The sequence below is a fragment of the Heptranchias perlo genome, chromosome 32, assembly GCF_035084215.1.
Source record: "Heptranchias perlo isolate sHepPer1 chromosome 32, sHepPer1.hap1, whole genome shotgun sequence".
Lineage (NCBI taxonomy): Eukaryota > Metazoa > Chordata > Chondrichthyes > Hexanchiformes > Hexanchidae > Heptranchias > Heptranchias perlo.
The window spans coordinates 29,902,704-29,920,183 of record NC_090356.1 but is presented as its reverse complement, the minus strand read 5'-3'; the positions used below and the strand labels follow the sequence as shown (position 1 = coordinate 29,920,183).

The 17,480-nt window shown below is 44.0% G+C and overlaps 1 protein-coding gene across 1 annotated transcript in view; it reads right to left on the bottom strand.

Annotated features, from left to right (window-relative positions):
- hspg2 (heparan sulfate proteoglycan 2) overlaps window positions 1–17,480 on the bottom strand; it is a 473,886-nt gene that overhangs the window by 341,175 nt on the left and 115,231 nt on the right. The window contains 2 exon segments of the mRNA XM_067970061.1: window positions 16,092–16,178; window positions 17,279–17,405. Of these exon segments, the coding sequence (XP_067826162.1) occupies window positions 16,092–16,178; window positions 17,279–17,405 (214 nt within the window).

Here is a 17,480-nt window from a genome sequence, read left to right as displayed (position 1 = left end):
TTAAGGGAATTAAAGGATATGAGGGAATCAAAGGACAGGAAAGTGGAGTTGAGGTCGAAGAACAGCCATGATCTTATTGAATGGCGGAGCAGGCTAGAGGGGCCGTATGGCCTACTCCTGATCCTATTTCTTACGTTCTTATGTTCTAATGTTCTATGATGTGGAGATGCCGGTGATGAGGGATCTCTAAGGGAGCTTCAAATGGTGTTATTCCCAAAATAGTGTTATTTCCTGCAACGGTAGACCTGAGACAATAGGAATCCACGAGTGTAAACACAATCAAATTGAATCAGATCTTGGCCAAGTCTGTTTGTGTATTTGCATCCAAATCAAAATCAAACACTTCTTTATAAGAACGTAGTTCAACAGGGCTAATTTAAATTGGTCATAGGTATACAATGCTCCCAGGAGGAGATGCTCATTACATCTCATTTGCCTGCTCTCAAGCCAAGACTCTCTTAATCACAACAGCGATGGCTTCTACTTTAAATGTTCCAGTGCCTCAGTCAAGAGACAGTTTCATTTTCAAAAGATAAAATATAGAATTTCCTATTAATGTAAATTGGATTAGTCAGCGCACAACTTTAATCAGCTTTTGACTGATTTCTTCCTCCCTGGTTTACAGATATCTTTCATTTTCTTCTTGAACTCGGCATCTATCCCTGAACTCAACTTCCCCCTCACTCTCATTCCTGTCTCTACACCCCCAGTTAACAGAACTGGAAATTGCTTTAAGTTTTATTACTCAATAATTCCTCATTGCTCTGGTGTTGTTACTCAGTTGTCTCGCTGATCGCTGAGACGCAAAGTCTGACCACCCCCTAAGGACCAATATCACAGCAATTTACACTGCCAGCCACACAGACAGCTGTGTTATCAGTTGCACAACCCAACAATCCATCGGACTCTGCCCAGAGGAGCCATTTTACTTCGAATTACTGATAAAAGGACAGCTGGGATTTGGTGTTTATACAGCCATTATCCTGCTGGATGCCACATGTGCAGCCTTAGAGTGGTGCAGGAAACTTGCACAGGATCTATTCCTCATAGCTGGAGGAAAATCTGTTACGTTTAACTTAATTCTGTAAGTATGACATACGCTTTATAGTACAAAACTGCAATGACTTCACACCTTCCAGAACTCAACATGCTAATAAATCGTACGGAAAAGTCGTAAGTTCATTTCAGTACTTTGGGATCCCGAATGGTGAACCGCTAACATAGCAAGAGTAGGCCATTCAGCCCCTTGGGCCCAATCAGATCATGGCTGATCTGTATCTTAACTCCATCTACCCACCTTAGCTCCATATCTTGCTCCACATCTTAGCTCCCTTGATACCCTTACCCAACAAAAAAAAACTGTCGATCTCAGTCTTGAAAGCTTCAATTGTCCCAGCATTCACAGCATTTTGGGAGAGAGTGTTCCAGATTTCTACTATCCTTTGTGAGAAAAAGTGCTTCCTGATTTCTCTTCTAAATGGCCTGGCTCTAATTTTAAGATTATGTCCCCTCGTTCTTGATTCCCCCACCAGAGAAAATAGTTTCTCCGTATCTAATCTATCGATTCTTTTTAATATTTTAAACACCTCGATTAGATCACCCCTTAACCTTCGATACTCAAGGGAATACAAGCCAAGTTTATGCAACTGTCCGCATAATTTAACCCTTTGAGCCCCGGTATCATTCGGGTGAATCTGCACTGCACCCCCTCCAAGGCCAATATATCCTTCCTGAGGTGCAGTGCCCAGAACTGAACGCAGTACCCCAGATGGGGTCTGACCAAGGCTCTGTACAATATCACTGTCCTATGCTAAAGGCAGAGTGCCTTTCCCTGTACAACTTGCCACCAGAGGGGCAGGATGAGGATACAGGAAGACATGTCTGTAGCTCCTTACACTGCCTCAGGTTTAAAACAGCAAACCAGTAGTGGTTTCAATAACCAATATTCCCTTTGCCTTTCCATTTTCGGTTTTAAAAAGACGATGCTTCTTATAAAAGCTTAAACTGTGATTTATTTTACACACGATTGGTGGTAGAATTACCAGCTGAGTAAGTACTGCTAGCACTCCCAGCTCAGCACGGTAACTTCTGTATAAACATCAGGAAACACCAAATGCAGCAAATCATCTACCGTTCTCCCAATGCCTAGAGGTGCCCCTTTTCCAAAAAAAACCATACACTGTCAATTCCTTTTTTTTTTAAAAACAACATTGCCTTGTATTCCTCCCTCATCATTTTCCAGCACTTCAATCTGTCATAGTTCCCACTAAATGAGACGAGCTCGTCAATTTTTTTTGTCTCGAAGATTGAAATAATTCATCTCTCTGCGTCAGCCTCCTCTCCCCCATCTAGCTGCCACAGCCCTCAGGAGATTCATCTGCTCCACCTCTGCTGTCCTCAACTCCCTCCTAAACACGCAACTTCCTTTCTTTGACACTGACCTTCTCGTGAACACCCTCTCTTCAGGCACTGTTCCCCCCTCCTGCGCTTCAAAATGGTCACCATCAACCATTCCATCGTAGAATTTTTCCTCTCCAAAGCCCTCAAGAAGTGCCCCCATCACCCAGCTCACCTCCCCCACCTTCAAAAGCCTCCTCAGAGGTTACCTCGTCGACTATGTCTGCAGTCAGCTCCGCTAACCCGACTGCTCAATGCCCATTCTCACCCCTGTGAAGCCTTGGGACATTGATGTTAATGGCACTATCTAAATGCAAGTTGGTGCATCTGTTCTTCCACCTCGAGGAGACTAAATGAATTGGGGGCCTTTAAGACATTAAATTGAAGGTGGGCTGCAGGATGGGGAAATAAGAACAGATGAATGGTGGAAATACAAGTATAACAGCTGCACATATGTTCTGTATTGATGCAATGCATTTAATCAACAAATCGCTGAGAGGTTGCATCTGGTCAGGACCTTGTGTGGACCTGTGGGCAACACTACTCTCAGTGAAAACGCTGAGAAAAGACAGCACATCTTTTGATATATGAAACATTTTTTTTCAAAACACAGATGAGGCGAAAGCAGAGGCGGAATACACAGGGAGAATAGGTGGCGAGATCTGAGAGTCTATCAGTACTTGTCATCTTCAGTATAATGTAAATATTCATTTAATGGTGTAGTTCTAAAAAAACATCATCATTACTTCCTAACAAGATTGTGGCTTCGTACAATGTTTTCAGCTGTAAAAAGTTACACTGAATTATACACCAACATGAATAAAATTAAATGGTGATTCTAACTCATTAACAATTAACCCATGTACTTATCAGCAGCACAGCTGGAGGAGTTCACTTCAAAGGCCTCAGGTACAAGACAACGCAACATGCTCCAAATTTAAAAGGCAAACGATAATATCCTTTCTCTCGGTGCAGAGAAATCACATCAAAAGACAAGGAGATTGTCTTAAGAAGATTTCCTTTGATGCGTTGCCAAAACAATCCCAAAGCATACCTGCCACACACTGCTCTGTAATTACAGTCCCCACAACAGCAAACAGGAACGTCTCAAACCTTAGTGGCATTAAGTATGAAAGGTGGGGGGGGTGGGGCCGGGGAGGCAGAGGGCTAACAGCAAAGCTCTCCTGAACTAAAGCTCACTGATTGTCAGATCTGGAGAATTTATTGACCCACGGCTACAGAGGGAACTTCTCAGCAGTTCCATTCAGAGGACATGGGCTTAGGCTTCTGTTTGGCTTAACTGTAAATGTCTGCAGTGATTGAAGTGCTATTTATATTGCAACAAACACCTCCGAAGGAAGCTGCTCCTCCAAGTGCTACCGCTGGTTGGGCTCCAGAACTCGCTCGGTTTACACTGTGGGGCGGATTTCATGTCACTGGTGGTAACACTGAAATAACCATGCGCAGTCTTGTGCGTGCACAGTTAGTTGTTCAAAAGTCTTAATCACGCATTGCTGTCCCCATTCAGGCGTTTGAAAGCTCAACACACCCCACTGCTGCCGTAGTGGCCGGGACAGGAAGAAGCCATCTCTCAAAGTGGGTTTTTCCTTTCTGCTCGAGGTGATAGCACCCCATTATTTACTTATTTCTTACACTGCTCCCAGAGTCTGAGCTGCCTGCTGGAGCAGTACTGTAATATTAGCACAGCATGACTTGCATCGATATAGTACCTTTAACGTAGTAAAGCATCCCAAGGCACTTCACAGTAGTGTTATCAAACAAAATCTGACTCCGAGCCACATAAGGAGATATTAGGACAGGTGACCAAAAGCTTGGTCTAAGAGGTAGGTTTAAAGGAGCGCCTTAAAAGGAGGAAAGAGGTGGAGAGGCGGAGAGGCTTAGGGAGGCAATTCCAGAGCTTGAAGCCTAGACTGCTGAAGGCACGGCCGCCAATGGTGGGGCAAAGGAAATCGGGGAAACACAAGAGGTCAGAATTGGAGGAATGCAGAGTTCTTGGAGGGTTGTGGGGCTGGAGGAGGATACAGAGATAGGGAAGGTGAGAACATGGAGGGATTTGAACACAAGGATGAGAATCCTCATTTTTCTTAGCCCCAATTACACAATGCTGACTTCAGATTCTAGATCCAGTTTGCCTCTCTTTAGTAATAGTGTAGTCACTGCTGGTATGTAGGCAAATACCACAGATAATTTTGTACATAGGATGGTCAATCTGTTTTTTGGGTGTTGGTCAAGGAAGGAAGGTTGGCCAGAACATCAGGAGAATGCACAGTGCATGTGATCTCTTACCTCCACCTGACAAGTAGACAGAGCATCAGTTTAACACTTTATCTGGGAGACGGCTGCACCGACACTGCAGCACTCTCTCAGTTCTGCACTGAAGTGTCAACCTAGATTATACGTTCAAGTCCTGCAGTGAACCCACAATCTTCTGAATCAGAGGCAACAGTGCTACCAACTAAGCCAAACTGAGACTAATGGTAGGATTCACACAGTGCAACTTGCACTAACCTTATTCAGAAAAATAGAAAGATACTCACTGTGTGACAGAAGCAGTTCCCCACTGAAAAGCTTCAGGACAAACCATGAGAATTCATCAATTTTCTCTTGAAACACACTCCACCCTGTTTCAGCCTTGATGATGTACTTGCACATCTCCCTCACCATTGCTCACAGGGAGAGAACTGAAAGCTGAGGAGGAGTTAGCAGGAGGGTGGGTGGGTGGGTGGGTGGGTGGGTGGAAGACTGGGGAGGGGAGGCAGGGGGAGACTGAATGATAGGAAAGTGCTGAGGGCTGTGGAGCCACGAGAGCTAGTGGCAATTAGATGGGCAACCTCACCAAGAGGTGGATGACTGGGAGGAAGTATTCGAGGGAGGAAAGATTAACACCCCAAGGCATCACACAAGAAACAGATTAAAGTGCATCTGCTTAAATGCTTTTTTTAAAAAAAACAGCACTTTGGGACACATACACCACATGAGCTGTGTGACGACAATGCAACAGGTCACTGCCATCAGTAACAGGACTGTGAGGCCTGCAAGATCATTTTAGCATTACTTACAAACATTTCATCAATGTTCTCCACAAAGGTCTTGCATTTATATAGCACCTTTCACAACCTCAGGACATCCATACACCACATGCACTGTTTGTGGGCCTGGAGGAGCAGGAGTGCCTCCCCGCGCCGCCCTGCGATTAACCGACCCCGCATCCAATCCCCTCCTCACCATGATGTACGATGTGCCCCAACTCCCCCCCGACGACGTCCGACTCCCACCCCCACGATTAGCCCCCCATCCAAACCCTGGAAACCCCAATTGCTCCCTGACCTCCCCCCAATCGCTCCCCGACCTCCCCCCCCCCCATCCAAACCCCAAAGACCCCGATCCCTCCCTACCCGATAGGCAGCCAGCCTGTCAACCGACCTTTCTGTCAGGCGCGAAGCTGTTGAAAACTTTCTAAAGACGTCCTACCATCACGACGGGTGGGAAACCCTTACTTCCGGTTTTCCCATCCGCAAATCCCCCTCTCACCCCCAACTCTCTTCCCGGCTCCGAGTAAATATCGGGGCCAGAGTGCATGTGACAGGGAGCAAGCAAGACACTGAGAGGAGGTGTGCGCTACACATAGGGCTGTTCATAGTACACGATACAAATGGGATTCTGGGATTTTACCAGTATTTAGGGATTCAGAATTTGCAATTCCATCCATTTCTCCAAGTAAAAAACAAAACCCAGGGGCCTCGACTACGATGCCAACATAATTAGGTTAGAAATGCTGCGGGTGCTTGAAGGGTGGGTTCTAATACTGCAATTCACGTTGCCTTTTCTTGTTTAAAACCACCAGGATTTACAAGACCGTCAAACAAGTCCTGGTGATCTGGGCTTCTCTGGACGTCAGGTAGAAAGCTTATAGGGAGGCAAAACACGGCCTAGGACAGGCCTGCGAGAAGGAATTGCCTGGTCTCTTCCCTCCAAATAAGAGATGATCTAAAATAAGAAGTTTCTTTCTAGCAATAGAATGATATAATGGATGGGAGATGATGCCGGTGCCTACTGAGCTACGACCCTCAAGAACTGGGGGTGCTGGGGGGCGCAGGAAGAGGCTGCATCTTAAAATAAACCAATAAGAATAAATTTTTTTAAAATTCTGTGCCAAAAATAAATGACCGCGTTCAACAGCCACATTGGCTAAGTGAGAACGGGATGTGTAATAAGCACGCACACAATAGGCTATTAAAAGCCACAATGTCCTTTGTGAAACATTTACAGTCAACTTACTCCATGCCTTCATCAACAGCCACAATACATCGAAGTAGATTCTCACACCGACTATAATCTGAGGGTAACTGCACTCTTTAGTTGTATAACGCTTGGAAGCCAACACTTGGCTGAACCCAGTAAAATGTTCTTTGCTATAAATTTTACCTTTGAAATACTTTAATGCTGCGAGGGTGAGCAAAGGTTGCTGGAGATGGAAACCTATCCACTTGCCCCTCGGGTGATCACATTAAGTAGTAGCACATAATGGGAAAGAAATGACTGCAATAAAAGCGCCCAAGTAGGTCCCGGGACAACACAGAATCTTATAGCACAGGAGGCGGCCATTCGGTCCATTGTGCCTGTGCCAGCTCTTTGAAAGAGCTATCCAATTAGTCCCACTCCCCTGCTTTTTCCTCATAGCCCTGTAAATGTTCTCCCCTTCAACTATTTATCCAATTCCCTTTTGAAAGTTACTATTGAATCTGCTTCTACCACCTTTTCATGCAGCGCATTCCAGATCACAACAACTCGCTGCGTTAAAAAAACAATTCTCCTCATCTCACCTCTGGCTCTTTTGCCAATTACCTTAATAAGTTGGTCAAAGACCTGGTAGCCACTCACTCCAATACACGTTTTGATAGTGCCCAATTGCAACTGCATTCCTCTCCCCCTCCTCCCCCAAAAGCTCCCCCACTCTACCATCCTCCATCCATCAAACAGACCACCATTATTCACTACATTTAGAAAGAACAAACAAACTTGCATTTATACAACTCTTTTCACAACCTCAAGATGATCCAAAGCAATTCACAGACAATGAAATACTTTTGATGTGCAGTCATTGTTGTAATGTAGGGGAAATACTTTATACTGCAAGAATACCTTGTAGCAAGCTATAGGGGACCTGTAGTATATCTGAACTCAAGTCTTTCCAGCATCAGTTTGATTCTGTGATGGGTTTACAATGGAGAATTTAGCCTTAGATGAAGTGTCTGGTGAAGCATTCCACTAGAACAGAAATAGGGAAGGGAATTTAAGGTGGCCGTATTTACAATATGTCTTCTGAGTACCTCAGTCTATAGAGGCATGGATGGTTCTCTGGGTTAACACACAATCCTTCCATTTCTAGGAGCTGAATCTCTCCAATCTTCTGGGACAAAAACTTCATATTTTCTGGCTGCAAGGATCCTACATGAAAGAAGTTCGGCTAATCTCTCAGTGCAGCCTGGAAGCTGCCTGTGAATCACCATTAAACTATGAGTCCTGCACAGACAGGCCAGAAGGATAGTTAATTCATTCCCCAGCATTGGCATCACCTTGATTTTGTCTTGCTCATCCAGGCAGAAGATGGGGAGGAGGAGGTGACACAGAGGAAAGTAAATAAACAAAAGTTTGAAAATAACTGAATGCGATGATTGCCCAGGGTTATTAACTTAAATCGCCACAGACAAATAACTTCCATCTATCCAGGATAATTACTAGTTCATTGTTAATCCTTGAATTAAGTACACTGGGTTTGTCACTACTTAATATGCCTCAAGGCTACATAACCAAAACTATTCATTCAGTCATAGATCGACTGTGACCTGGGAAGGCCTAAATTTGTATGTTTGTTTAAGGATTGTTAAGTCTCAATGTTAGTGATTCATTTAATTACCCACCGTTGTTTCCATTTAATTGCTGCATCTTACAATTTATAGCTCGACTTGGGCCAATTTTGAACCTTTGAACTGACGTAAACCACGTGGGAGTAAAACTTGGAAAGAAAGAGTGGTGTCCAAAGACTTGTGTTGAAACTGACTCCATGCGAGAGTTTCTACCCATTTCCAATTTGGAGTGAAAATAACCATATTAAGTCATTCCAATACTATCCTCTTGTCGTGGTTTGCCCTTTTGGTCATGGACCCAAGCATACACAGCTCAGCCATTGAACTGTCTTGCTATAAGAGCCATAAAGTATAGGGCAATCAGAATTTCAATAAAACTTCAAGCAAACAGAATCAAAGTCACAACGGGGCAAAATACACAAGGCTACAGTAATTGATTACCATAATCCACTTTACAACTGTGAAAGGTTTGAAGCTAATTTTTAAAACAACTTTCATTTATATAGCACCTTTAATGTAGTCAGACAAAATTGACACCGGGCCAAAGAAGGGGATATTACGAAAGGAAGATGTAGGGTCTTACAGGAGGAGAGAGGGGCGTAGAGGTTTAGAGAGGGAATTCCATAGATGGCTAAAGACACAGCCACCAATGGTGGGATGAAGAAAGTGGGGATGCACAAGAGGTCAGAGTTGGAGGAACGCAAAGTTCTTGGGGGGGTTGCGGGGCTGAAGAAAGTTAGAGAGATAGGGAGGAGCGAGCCCATGGAGGGATTCGAATACAAGGATGAGAATTTTAAAATCGAGGCATTGGTGGGCCAGGGCTGAATGTACATCGGCGACCACAGGGATGATGGGTGAATGGACCTTGGTGCAAGTTAGGATTAGCTCAGGTTTATGGGTGGAAGATGGGAGAACGGCTAGCAGAGCTTTTAAGGTCTGAAAGGACTTGTGCAGATTATGTGTGAGCTTGCACAGGACCAGTGAAGTGTCAAAAGGGAAATAAATGCAAGCCAGTATCCTGGCCTGCATCCACACATTTCTCAAAATTACTTCTGCCAGTTATTTTGAAACACGTCTCCACTTCTATTTTTGGTGCAGTTCAGCTAAGGTTCCATACCCTTCCTGCAGATTTCTGGAGCCTTTCGAAGTAAACAATACAGTCAAGTTCATGGATTAATTAGGTGCAGGGAGCACAGTATGCCCCTGGCTGCCTCCTAATGTGCAAAGTTCAAATGTAATATTGAATATCTGACAACTCACATCCAGGTGTATTTAATGATTCCTACGTTACAACAGTAACTTTATTGGCTTTGGGATATCCTGGAGGTTGTGAAAGACACTATTATAAATGCAAATTATTTCTTTTCTTTTCTCTTTCACCAAAATAAGAACAAACTTGCATTTATATAGCACCTTTCACATCCTTAGAAAATCCCAATGTGCTGCACAGCCAATGTATTACCTTTGCAGAGGAGTCAAGTAGGCAAATGCAACTGCCAAACTGCACATAGTAAGATCCCACAAACTGCAATGAGATATATGACCAGTTAATCTGTTTTGGTGGTGTTGGCTGAGGGAGGAATGTTAGCCAGGATACTGGGAGGACTTCCCAGTTCCTCCGTGGGATCTTTAATGTCCACCTCCGACAATGCAGTGCTCCCTCAGTGCACGATGTGTCAGCCAAGATTGTGTCCCCATTTCCCTGGAGTTGGACTTGAACCCATGCCTCAAATAGCCTTTTATTGACCCTAAACTATAATCTCTAGTTTAATTTATATAGCGTCTTATCACACCTGACAAACGTCTCAAGGTCTTTCACATAATGAATTACTTTGAAGTGTTTGAAAGAGGTAAATGTGATAGTTATTTTGCACACACAAAGATTCCACAAACAGAAGTTAGATGACTACTTTGTTTTTTGGTTTCGGTTGAGGAACATTGGTGAAAATCCAAAGAGAAGTCGCTACTCTTGTTTGAGAAGTGCCTTGGGATCCTTGGCATCTGCCTGACCCACTGTCTCATCTGAAGGACAGTATCTCCGACAGTGCAGCACTCCCTCAGTATCAGTCCAGATTACCGGCTTAAATCTAAGGATAACAGTATTTTCCTGCTTCTTAGAATCATCGGTTGTCTCTGTCTTTTTCTCCATGAGCCCCCTGGCCTAGTCCCACTCGCCTGCTTATTCTCCACACCCTTTAACAAGGTCTTTTGTTAAATGGACCTCTTCTAAATTTTTCCTTAGCATCTTTTACTCCTATTTTTGAACAGGAATGCTGTTAAACATGGCTGATTAATCCAGAGACTTTCTTCCAATATTTCACCCCTCTTTATTCGTGTCTACTTTTTTTGCTAAGGTTCAGAGGAATGTCCACTTCTTGGGGCTCTTGTGACTAACACAAGTTCTCGTCTGTTAACTTTCTCATGTTCCACTGCTGCCACACCACGATAGCAGGTAGTGCAGTTTTAAAACCTTATTTTGGTGAGCGAGTGGTCAATCTATGGAACAGGCTCCCGAGGCAGACAGTGGAAACAAGTAGTGTTGATTCATTCAAATGAAAATTAGATGGATTTCTTTCAGAAAATAACATTTTGTGTTACAGAATATATGAGTAATATGAGACATGAGATATGGTGAGCGTAGAATGTTTGGTGACTTTGGACCTTTGGCTGCCAAAGCTCTTCACCACTGGGGTTTTCCCCACCTCATGCCTGGGTCAGGTCTAGACTAATTGATAAAGATTGATTACTATGATTAGTCAACAACTCCATTATCAATGTATCATGCAACTACCAGGATGGTAGAAGGCGAACTAGGTGGACTTTGGTCTTTTTTCGTCTAGCAATTCCTATGTTCCTATGATAATTTCTATAGAATGCTTAAAAATTGAGCACAATATTAGTCTCAATAATTCTAAGGCCAACAAGCTTAAAATGCTGATCCTAACCTAGTTTAAAAATGGACTTGAGTGCAACATCTCAACTATACAGATGACTATATTAAGCCCAAGTGAAATGAATTCGTCTGCTCCACACCGTGAAATTATTCTCTATTTTGGGAGGGCTGTAAACAATATAATGTAATAAATAAGGGTCCCATTTCAACAGCTGCTACCCTGTGAACTGGATGCAATGATCCCAAAATACTAGTCAGGAATGGTTCAAACCAAAGTCTAGGCCCAAATGGTTATTGCCTCTATACAAGCCAGCCATGTCTGTGGCCAAACCTTGTACGTCACCAAGCAAAACTCGCCATTTTTAATGCAGCTCTGACCAGCTGTTCAAATATATCGTAACATTCAGCCGGCTGAGTTAGAAATAAGATTGCAATCTTTTGCCAAGTCTAAAATTGGACAAAGGACAGGGCCAGTATGATGAGCATCATGAGAAACCTTTAAAAACTGTATCGAGACACATCATTTCAACTATTGTGCAGCCTTGGCATTCCACTAGTATAGTGAGTGCATTTATTTCAACACAGTCTCTCTGGTTTTCCTGGCTCCTGCTGGTTGCCAGCTTTCTACTTTAGATGTTCTTGCCTTATATGCAGTGCCTCTAGCTCTATATTAGTGTTCAGCATCTGGACCATATTTTGTTCTGTTTTTGTGGCTGTTTCTACATATTGGTGAGACATTCCCCTAGTGCCTAGTCATAGTGTGAGGTATTTATTTGGAGCTTTTTCTTTACGTTGTCTGTCATTTTTAAAATATTTTTATTTGCATCCAGAAGAGTCAGCTCCTCTCCAGGCCAGTGACACGCAACTTTATTTTGAGGCCCTGGTGATTTTCCAGCCAATTGACTAGCTGAAATTGGGTCTCTTTTTGATATTTACACAATACCAGATATCAGAAATGGGGATGTTCGCTGATGATTACACAGTGTTCAGTTCCATTCCCAACCCCTCATATAATGAAGCAGTCCGTGCCCACATGCAGCAAGACCTTGACAAAATCCAGGCTTGGGCTGATATGTGTCAAGTAACATTCGCGCCAGACAAGTGCCAACCAATGACCATCTCCAAAAAGAGAGAGTCTAACCACCTCCCCTTGACATTCAATGGCATTATCATTGCTGAATCCCCGACCATCAACATCCTGGGGGTCACCGTTGACCAGAAACTTAACTGGACCAGCCACATAAATACTGTGGCTACAAGAGCAGTTCAGAGGCTGGGTATTCTGCAGCGAGTGACTCACCTCCTGACTCCCCAAAGCCTTTCCACCATCTACAAGGCACAAGTCAGGAGTGTGATGGAATACTCTCCACTTGCCTGGATGAGTGCAGCTCCATCAACACTCAAGAAGCTCGACACCATCCAGGACAAAGCAGCCCACTTGATTGACACCCCATCCACCATCCTAATCATTCACTCCCTTCACCACCAGCGCACCGTGGCTGCAGTGTGTACAATCTGCAGGATGTACAGCAGCAACTTTCCAAGGCTTTTTCGACAGCACCTCCCAAACCCACGACCTCTACCACCTAGAAGGACAAGAGCAGCAGGCACATGGCAACAACACCACCTGCACTTTCCCCTCCAGGTGACACACCATCCCGACTTGGAAATATATCACCGTTCCTTCATCGTCGCTGGGTCAAAATCCTGAAACTCCCTCCCTAACAGCACTGTGGGAGAACCTTCACCATAAGGACTACAGCGGTTCAAGAAGGCAGCTCACCACCATCTTCAAGGGCAATTAGGGATGGGCAATAAATGCCAGCGACGCCCACATCCCATGAACGAATAAAAAAAAATTGCCACAAAAAACAGAAAACTGGACTTTTGGTGTCCAGTTTACATTAAAAATTTCAAAACGGAAAGTGTGTTCACAAAACATACAAGGGGCAATCCTATTTAGAAAAATGGCCCATGTAAGCAGCTAAAACAGCCAGCATGAAGATATGGACCAATATCTGAACTCAACTGGGTAGTGATTGTTCTCCATTTTTAGACATTTTTCTGTTCATACCAAGACTTTGGGTAAAATGTATATCCATGATGAATGAAGTGAATGCAATGTATCTCTATAAGACACATTCACCTTCCAGGTCCCAACTTTATCAAGCTGGGCACACACCAGGCTTCACATATTATGAACTTGTGAAAATGTAAAATCATCCACTTTGGGAGGAAAAATAAAAAAGCATAACATTATTTGAATGGAGCAATACTACAAAATGCTGCGGTACAGAGGGATCTGGGTGTCCTCGTACATGAAACACAAAAAGTCAACATACAGGTGCAGCAGGTAATCCGGAAGGCAAACGGAATATTGGCCTTTATTTCAAGGGGGATGGAGTATAAAAGCAGGGAAGTCATGCTACAACTGTATAGGGTGCTGGTGAGACCACACCTGGAGTACTGTGTACAGTTCTGTTGCCTTTATTTAAGGAAGGACATACTTGCATTGGAGGCAGTTCAGAGAAGGTTCACTAGGTTGATTCCGGGTATGGAAGGGTTGTCTTATGAGGAAAGATTGAACAGATTGGGTCTATACTCATTGGAGTTTAGAAGAATGAGAGAAGATGTTATTGAAACATACAAGATTCTGAGGGGACTCAATAGGGTAAATGCTGAGAGGATGTTACCCCTCGTGGGGGAATCTAAAACTAGGGGCCATGGTCTCAGAATAAGGGGTCGCCTGTTTAAGATAGAAATTAGGAGAAATTTCTTCTCCCAGAGGGTCGTGAATCTTTGGAATTCTTTACCCCAAAAAGCTGTGGAGGCTGAGTCATTGAATACATTCAAGGCTGAGTTAGACAAATTTTTGATCAGCAAGGGAGTCAAAGGATATGGGGAAAGTGGAGTTGAGGTAAAAATCAGATCAGCCATGATCTCAGTGAATGGCGGAGCAGGCTCGAGGGGCCGAATGGCCTACTCCTGCTCCTATCTCTTATGGTCTTCTTCGAATCTGTACTGTGTCTGTATTGTAAGTGGAAGCTAAATCACCAAAAATAACAATGAAGCCCATCTAGTATTTCCAAGGCCTTAGGCTTCCTTGCCTGATATTTCATTGGGAGACAGCACACAAAGCGCATTGGACACCATCCATCTCAACCATCAGCCCCACTGTGTTGGTGTTTCTCTCTTCCTTGCACCACTTGCTCTCCTCTCATGAGCTCAGCAATAACCATTAAAGGCACTTATATATTGCCTTTAATGTAGAAAATACTCCAAGGTGCTTCACAGAGGAGAAAGGGATGCAGCAGTTAAGAAAGATTATCAAATTATTGGTTTACAGAAGGTTTTTGACCGTGAGAGAAATAGAAAGCCAAACTGGTTGAGGAAAGGAATGCCAGAGAATAGGGTCAAGATGGTGAAGGTTCTGCCATGAATGATGAAGTGGGGGTGGGGGTTGCGGAAGGTTTGCACAGGAGAACAGAGCTGGAGACCAAAGGCCACGGGTTGGTACATAAAGAGTTTTAGGTGTTTGCCGACATGGGGTGGGGTGAGGCCGGGGAATAATTTCCTGCCCCGTCTCCATAAGCTACCCTCACATGACTCCACTCCCGCCTATCCCAACACTGCCAGCACATCTCCAGCAAGAAAGAATTAAAGAATGATTGCATTCGTTTAGCCCATTCCACACTCTGAGGATGTCCCAAGCATATCACAGCCAAAGGAATAGATCTGAAGTGTAACCATTGTTGCTTGGTAACGTAACAGCCAATTTACACACAGCAAAGTCCCACAAACAGCAAATGAGACAAATGACAAGCTAATCAGTTCTGGTGGTGTTGGTTGGGGGATAAATGTTGGCCAAGAGAATCAGGAGAACTCATCTGCTTCAAATAGTGCAATTCTTACATCTACTTAAACAGAAAGACGAAGCCTTGGTTTAATGCCTTATCCAAAGGATGGCATCTCAGACGATGCAGCACTCCCTCAGTATTGCACTGAAGTGCCAGCCTAGATTTGATGGAGTTGGGCTAGAGCACTAAAGTTCCTAAAAATAGAAATAGAAAGGTGGGGGGGGGGGGGGGGGGGAGAAAGGAGATAGAAATTTTAAAAATGATGGAAAAATGAAGATTGAGTGGGATGCTTAAATGAAATTTAATTCCAGGGGTTCAACAGCAGGCAGGAGCCTGGGACTGAATCCAGCATCACTCTGCTCCTTGTAATTAATAACTCATTTCTGGAAATGTAATCCAATCCTTGACCTCTTGGATGTTTTTATCCATTCAGGAATGTGGAAATGAGCATTAAAATGCCCTACATTTAATCCGAAGATTTCTTTCTCGTAGACATGCTAAGCTGCACATTGTGTGTAGTACGTGCTTTTCCATGTGGTGAAAAGAAGAGATACACAGGATAGAATACAAGGCAGCAATCTTGGCGAGAGCTTCAAATGACGTAAACGGCAAGGCTGAAGCTCGATTTATAAGTGTCATCTGAACCCCTCGTAGAGTCACAAGAAACACATTCTGCCTTCCTGCTGTACAAAATAAGCCAGCTGACACCAGATGTGGATTTTGATCTCAAAATACGGGCCTGACTCTCCATTTCAAGACTTTTGATATCTCTGAAACTGACTCTAAAAGCAAGTTGCTTCAACAAGAAGCTGGGACAGGCCCTTAGATACACCCCCCACTCATCTAATCCCCACACAACACTCTAGAAATGTGCGTCAGAATGCAACACGTGAGAAGGCTCACTATTAATGCTAGGTTAACAGTCTTTAGTCCACATTAATGTGATACAAACAAGATTGGATTTTTTTTCCCCCCTAAAACAATCCCATGTTTACAGCAGGTATGACATAACCAGCCAGGTGAAGAGGAGCCCAAGTAAGTCTGACATTTTCTTACCTGTTTGTTTATCAGGAATCACTGGAATTGGTGAAATTTCACTTGTTGTTTCGGGTGTGCTGCCCTCTTCAAAATCAGCGCTCCCCTCTGTGGAAAAGAGTAGCAAAATCCTCAGTGAACGATTACTGGAATTCCAGGTCTTTCTTGGGATGCTACATTGAAATTTGGGTGTACAGCCTACTCCTGATAATTCAAAGTCAGTTTTTGCACATATGAATTATCCGATAATTTGAATTAAACAATGTCAATAACAGAGCCCCCAAACCTCAGAACAGCACACTCCCCACACCAGTGTGACACTTCCAATTTGCACAACAGCCTCCCATGCAGGGAGATTACCAAATTTGTATCAAAGTATGAGCAGTGCAGTGCTGTAGGCCCCCACCCCACCCCAATCCATTTCACATAGGACAGCTGGCAGACAGGGAGGAGACTTTCATCCAGCGGTTGGGACTAGACTTGAGGCCAGATGTGAAACCACTGTCTCAACACTCCTGCCCTAAACCCTAACCTGCTAGCCAGAACAGAGAACCAAATACAGGACAGCTGATCACAAAACTTTCTTCAACAAATCACTGTTTTGTCTGTTACATTTTAAAAGGAAACCATGTTTCCCTATCCAGATTTATGGCATTGAATCACTGTTTGTATCGACCTACCATAAGTCTGTTCCTGACGCGTACCTCAGTACTTTCAACCTGCAGCATTGCTTTATCAACATGCGGAAGTTCTGCAATGGCTCAGCAAGTTGGAGCCCTTCAGTGGCTGAGCGGTACAGATAAGGTAGGCTTTCAGGGTCGATCCCTGGTCTGTGCTTAGCCAGATCAGCACTGGGAGCATTTACACTAGCCCCAGAAGCCCTAGGTGAAGGAGGGGACCATCAGTTCAAGTTCCTGCTCTTGATCACATCCAGCGGCCTCCGCCGGAAGCACGGGGGGTGTGAACGTTGGGCGAGGACCAAATTACGCTCAAGCGCAATGCTTCCCAGCGTCAAATAGCACGCTCACAATTACTTCAAAGGTTCGCACACGAGAGCGTCTGTGAAACCTCAGCCCAGCAGGGAGCCAAGGACTTCAAGGGAGCATTGGGAGAAAGGAGAAATAAAGCACTCTGAATGGAATCAGCCATTCTGATATTAATAGCCAAATTTAATTCCATCTTTCTCTTGGACTCCTTTCTCCACTTACCAGCAGATGCCACAAAGTCCTCATCATCAGATTCGACTGGATAGCTCCGCCGTCTAAGGTGACTCTGGTCCAAGTCGGAGTCCTCTGGGATCGGGACTTCATCGAAAACCTTAGATGCATTTACAATCTGGAGACAAAAAAAAGTCATTTACTTTCGAACATCAACACTGTAAATTCACAAACTGTGTGTACAGAAATAAAT